Raw genomic sequence first — 6,000 nt, 5'->3', positions numbered from 1 at the left:
TGTTTAATAAATTTAAAATATTGATATATTTATATAAAAATGAATAAATAATATTACAAATACTATTAATTTTTAAATATATATTTTAAATATTTTAAAATTATTTTTAATTTTAATAAAATATAAATTATATATTTATTACATTACCGGTTCGACTGCATTTCGACCACCAGTTCGATTAGTGAACTGTAAATAGGTATCTTTTTCGATTCGATGTTTGATCCGATTCTAAAAACATTGATTATAATTCGTGGAGGGCTGATGTCACAATATATCTTTTTGTGTATAATTATATTTGTCCAAATAATAAACCATATATATAACTCCGTGAGCTAAATGTTAGGCTACAAACAAAGTTGTATTGGTTCAAGGTCACTTGTGGAATGATTTAACTTAAGAGTCATGGCTTATTATAGTCTTCCATACATACCAAGGTTCAGGGGTCATTAATATTACTGCCGAGTAGTTCCAAAATGGATCTGAACTTGGATTTTACCTCTTGGATATTGTTTCAGATCCCTTGGACTCACCTTATGGTTGATCTCTTGTCCATCTAAAACGTTGTTCACCAGTTTTCATTTTTGGATTTGAGTGCTCTCTTCCCTTTAAACTACAAGTAATTTCTTTAATTCTTTAATATTAAGAAACACATTATGAGATTCAGGGCATGGGAATGGGGTAATTCAGGGTTCCCAACAATATATATATATACACCTTATAAGATTCAGGATATGAGAATAGAGTAATTTAAGGTTCCTAACGATCTTGCTACTGTCGTGGATGGAGGCAAACAACCAAACCAAGTAAATTATTGGTGACTTTTGTGGATTTGTTTATATTCTTCTTTTACGTCTTGTTTTCATTATTAATTTCATTGATCTATTTTGTTTCTATGAAATAAGATAACTTTATGTGAGAAAACTTTGGAGATTAGAAAGAAAGAGGTTTTCATTTGTAAGAGTTAGCAAAGTGAGAGAGAAAAAATGTCATAATTACTTTTCTTCTTTCCTTAGTGTTCAAATTATGATTTGACTATCAATAATTCCATGAAAATTTATGTTATATAGAACCAAATAACATTGTCTTTTATTTTGTTCAAATTTTAATGAATGAAATTAACTTGTTTTGGAGTGAACGAAATATTAATTTTAATTAGAAAGTCTGACACTAATACACCTTCATATCTTTTTACAACACTATTTGGATGAATTATAAAGCATCAAAACACAAAATAGTAGCATTACATAAAGAAGAGCAAAAATAATGTGTCGACGAATCTCTAAATAAAAGATAAAACAATCATCTTAAGAATATAAACAATCATAAAAAATAAAGCAAGAAACCTATTAAATCCCAAAATCAATTATAGAAGAACTTGAAAGGACAAAGGCATTTGCATTCAAACATGCATCTATCCCACATTAGATAATACACCACAACAAGCTAATATGAGAAGAAAAAGGAGTTGAGATCCTGCAAAACAAAGTAAAAAAGCAATGTTCATTAGTTTGAAAAAATCTCTTTAACCAGTTCAATGGAAAGAACATTTTCATTAGCAATATTCTTAGTTTATAAACTTTAAAATTATTTATCCCAAAAATAATAGTAATGGCCTACTTTTCTTTCATAATTGTTGGCCTTTGAAAAAAGTACAAATAAGAGAGAGGGTAATAGAGTGAGAGTTGTACCATTTAGCTTTGGAGGCTTCTTCTTACTTTGGCCATATTTATTGCTATCGTCACATAAAACCAATCTTTGATTTTATTCAAGAAGTGGAAATAGGCATATCTCAATGAGTTGTTGAGTAGTAAAGTTCCACACACTCCCCAAAATCCAACAATGAATCCAAGAGCAATGCTAATATAAAACCACATGTCATTTCCATCTTGCTGAATTTTGTCTTCAATGCTACGAGTGGGAGAATCTTGCTTCATTTCATCTTCTGGACACTTTTTCAAAAGGGGTAGTCCACAAAGTGTAGGATTTCCCTTATAAGAGTAAGAATTGAAGCTTTGAAGTTGAGTACCTTTCGGAATTTTACCAGATAAGTTATTGTTAGAGAGATCTAAGACACTAAGAAGACTTATTTCCGAAAGGCTAGTTGGAATTTCTCCAAAAAGTTCATTTTGAGACAAATCAAGAATCTCTAATGACTTCAATTGACCAATTGTTGTAGGGATCAGTCCAGTCAAATTGTTTCTTGATAAGTTTAATGAAACTAACTCAAGAAGATCAGTAATCTCTTTTGGAATCTCCCCCAATAGATTGTTTCTTGAAAGATCAATACTCCTTATAAGTCCAAGAGTATTCTTATACTCAAATTCACTTCCTTTCCATTTAATCAATGCCTCATCAACGTAGGACTCATTCTTAAACTTTAGTGGGTCTTTATAAGCAAAAGACCCAAATGAATAATTATGAGCAACAACCAAACTCCCTTTCTTAGTCATGGCAGTGAAATTATTAAGGCATCTTGGTATAACACCTGATATATCATTACTTGAGAGGTCTAATATCTGAATTTTTTTCAATTGACATAGCTCTGAACATATACTTCCACTGAATCGATTAGATCGTAGGCTTAGAATAGTCAAATTTGGAAGGCTTCCTCCTATCCATAGAGGGATTTTCCCTGATAACCTATTTTTTCCCAAATCAATAAGCCTTAAACTTGTACAATTCTTCAAAGATGAAGGCAATTCTCCAGTTAAATTGTTGCTGCGCAAATGCAATGTTTGAATCAATTGCAAAGAGCCCAATGAATTTGGAATCTTCCCAGAAAATTTATTATTTTCCAAATTAAGGACTACCAAACTTGCCCACTGTGGCCAACAATTGGGCAGGGCCCCTGTTAATGAGTTGTTTGAGAGGTCAAGATAGACCAAATACGAATTAGCAACTATACACAACAAAGAAATGGACCCTGATAACTTGTTATTGGAAAGATCCAACCTTGTCACAGTAGAAGGAAGTTGTGGTATTGAACCCTCAAAACTGTTTGAGCTTATATCAATGTCAGGATAAGTACCAAATTGTGATGATAAATTGGGTAAGACCCCTCTGATCTGATTGTTGGAAATATTTAAGGTATTGATATTGGAAGTTAAATTCCAAAACCAGTCTGGGAGGACATCTGAAATGTCAGAATTGGAGAGATCAAGCTCTGTCAAATGCTTTTGAGTTTGCAGCCAGCTAGGAAAACGAGGTCCCAATTTGCAGGAGGCTAATTGTAGAGAACCCAATTGAGATGGAGGGACCCACTCCAAGCTCATGTTGAAAGTGAGAGAGTTGTAAGATAAGTCTAAACGATACAAGTTGGATAGATTAAAGAAATGAGCTTCAGAGATGACACCTTGCAATGAATTTGAACCAATATCAAACCAAGTAAGCTTGGCTAGTTGCCCAATACTTTCAGGTAAAGTTCCATTTAGTTGATTATAATCAAGATATAACCTTTCCAAGAATGAAAATCCAATAAGATGAGGAACTAATCCTCTGAACCGATTATCAGACAAAGACAAAGTCCGTAATGTACCATTTGCGCAAGCCAACAAGTCTTGTGGAAGTTGTCCAGTGAGATTGTTGCTATCCAACTCTACTTCTTGCAGATTACATAAATTACTGAAGGATTTTGGAATCTCACCTTGGAGTTGATTCAGAGAGAGAGAGAGCCTTTCAAGAGAAACCATGTCCCCAACTGTATCTGGAATTGAGCCCTGTAGTCGATTCGATGAGAGATCAAGAATAACAAGGCTTCTACCAAAGGATTTTGGAATCTCACCTTCAAGTTGATTGTGTGAGAGAAAGAGTTCTTCAAGAGAAACCATGTTACCAAATGTGTCTGGAATTGAACCCTTCATTTGATTGGAGGAGATATCAACATGAACAAGGCTTCTACCAAATGTCTTGGGAAGAGCTTTAAGTTGATTGCCAAAGAGTTCAAGATATGTAAGAGAAGCTAGGTCTCCAACTGCGTCCGGAATCCCTCCTTGAAGTTGATTGGAAGAGAGAGCAAGATATGCAAGAGAAGTCATGTTCCCAAATGTGTCTGGAATCTCACCATGAAGTCCATGTCCAGAGATATCAAGATATTCAAGGGCACTCATGCCCCCAAATGCAAACGGAATCTCACCTTCAAATGCACAGTCTCTGAGGTTGAGATATGCAAGAGAAATCATGTTCCCAAAAGCATCGGGAATCGAACCATTTAGATCATTGCTAGAGAGATCCAGATGAACAAGGGTGGTACTGAAGTTGAACAACCATGGGTATATTGAAGAATTGATAAGATAATTGTTGGAAAGATCAAGGAAAACAAGAGGGGCAGAGGAATTAGCATGGAAAAGAGACCCAGTGGTGAAGGGAGGGAGGCCACAACCATATAAGTTTAAGTGAACGAGAGAAGGGAGTTTATTGATTGCTTGTGACCAGTGGATGGCTGCACCAAGATCAACCAGACTCAAGTCAAGGAATCTTAAAGACGAAAGATGAGAAAGCCACTCCAGGTTCCCAGAATTCAACTCATAATAACTACCGCTGAGGTCAAGGGAAAGCAAGTTGGAAAGATTTCCGAGTTGAGTGGGAATAGTTTTAGCGAATTTGGCATAAGAGAGATTGAGGTACTGCATTTTGCTGAGAGAACCAAGGAATGAAGGTATTTGCTTGCCTTCAAAATCATTATAGCTGAGATCCAAATGATTCAAGTGCTCCAATTCAAGCAATGAAGGACTTATCTCACCTCTTAGAGACTGGTAATTACCGTATTCATCGATCGGCGGGGCAGGAAGACGAAGCATGATGACGTGACCTGATCGATTATTACACCGAACTCCTCTCCATCGGCAACAATCTCTTTTATCTTGTTCATCTCCCCACAAGGAAAGAAGGCCATAATCATCAACGAGGCCACGTTTGAACTTAAGGAGAGCTTGTCTCTCCCCCTCTATGCACCCAACTTTCTCCAGAGTGGTTCCAAGGCCAGGTTTGACACATAGCAGCAAAAGCACAAGAAAGCTAAGAAGCTGTTCAAAGGACCGTACAGCCATGGCTCCGCAACAGCTGATTTCTTTTATGAATTCACACAAGACCAAGCACTCTCATATCTATTTGTGCTCATTTCAATTCTTACCATGTGAATGCATTTATTTCTTGGAATGAAACTCTCAGGTAGCCGCCTTCTACTTTATGCTGGGTCAAATTTCTTTGGGTTGTCGGTTTTTTTTCTGGCCCTACCATGTGAATGCATTTGTTTCTTGGAATGAAATTCTCTGGTAGCCGCCTTCTACTGTATGCTGGGCTTTGACAAAAAGACATGTCATGATTAAATTTCTTCTCTACACCCACTCCCTTTCCTTGTTTTTGTCCTATGGTTAGTGAGAGAACTAACTATTACTCAAATTAATTTTTAACTTCTACATTTACATTAAACCTTAATGGGATTGAATCTTCTATCTGGGATTGTAGGTATTTTAGAAATAAAGAAACCGTAATTTTTTTTATATATGATGTCTTTTAATTTAGCTCACATAAATTGATTAAGACATCCTAATACAAAAATCAAATTTAATACTGACAAATGAGGAAGAAAAAAAGGGTTTGTTGAATTGATAAGTCATCAAAGGTGTAAATGAGGATGTGACAACTCGCTACCTCTATTGACTTCGTCCCTTAACACATGGTGTTGGTTTGAAAATCATAACTAGTCTTCAAAAGGCTGCCAAATACATCAAAAATACATATAATCTTGGATTATACCATCTCTCTTGGTGAAAGAAACAAAAAAAATTGGAGAAAGTATAAAAAAAAAAACGTCATTACTGTTCACGGACAATAACACTAATTCCCAAGCTCAAAATCTGATCTTCACCGTTCATATTGTTCCTACTCGAGTTTCGAACCTTTCCTCCAAATTTTCACTCAATCGAACCACATATGAAGCATAATCAAGTTATTGATAAAATCTGGACAAATGTGGTTTTTTTCTCTTTCTTCTCTTCTCTT

The 6,000-nt window shown here is 35.2% G+C and overlaps 1 protein-coding gene across 3 annotated transcripts; it reads right to left on the bottom strand.

Moving 5' to 3' along the window:
- Positions 1-1,284: 1,284 nt before the first annotated feature.
- Positions 1,285-5,208, bottom strand: LOC104882119 (receptor-like protein EIX2). 3 transcript variants are annotated; one of them, XM_010664135.3, is made up of 3 exons: positions 3,782-5,208; positions 1,689-3,716; positions 1,285-1,473 (listed from the first exon to the last, which is right to left on the bottom strand). In XM_010664135.3, exon 2 carries the CDS (start codon positions 3,687-3,689, stop codon positions 1,692-1,694), a length of 1,998 nt encoding a protein of 665 aa, XP_010662437.1. In that variant the 5' UTR covers positions 3,690-3,716; positions 3,782-5,208; the 3' UTR covers positions 1,285-1,473; positions 1,689-1,691. The 3 variants fall into 3 exon arrangements, with proteins under 3 accessions (XP_010662437.1, XP_010662436.1, XP_010662438.1); XM_010664134.3 differs by having other exon boundaries at positions 1,689-5,206; XM_010664136.3 differs by having other exon boundaries at positions 3,644-5,198.
- Positions 5,209-6,000: the final 792 nt, after the last annotated feature.

This window comes from Vitis vinifera, chromosome 16, assembly GCF_030704535.1.
Source record: "Vitis vinifera cultivar Pinot Noir 40024 chromosome 16, ASM3070453v1".
NCBI lineage: Eukaryota > Viridiplantae > Streptophyta > Magnoliopsida > Vitales > Vitaceae > Vitis > Vitis vinifera.
The sequence above is the reverse complement of the archived record's forward strand: the minus strand, read 5'-3'. Positions and strand labels throughout refer to the sequence as shown.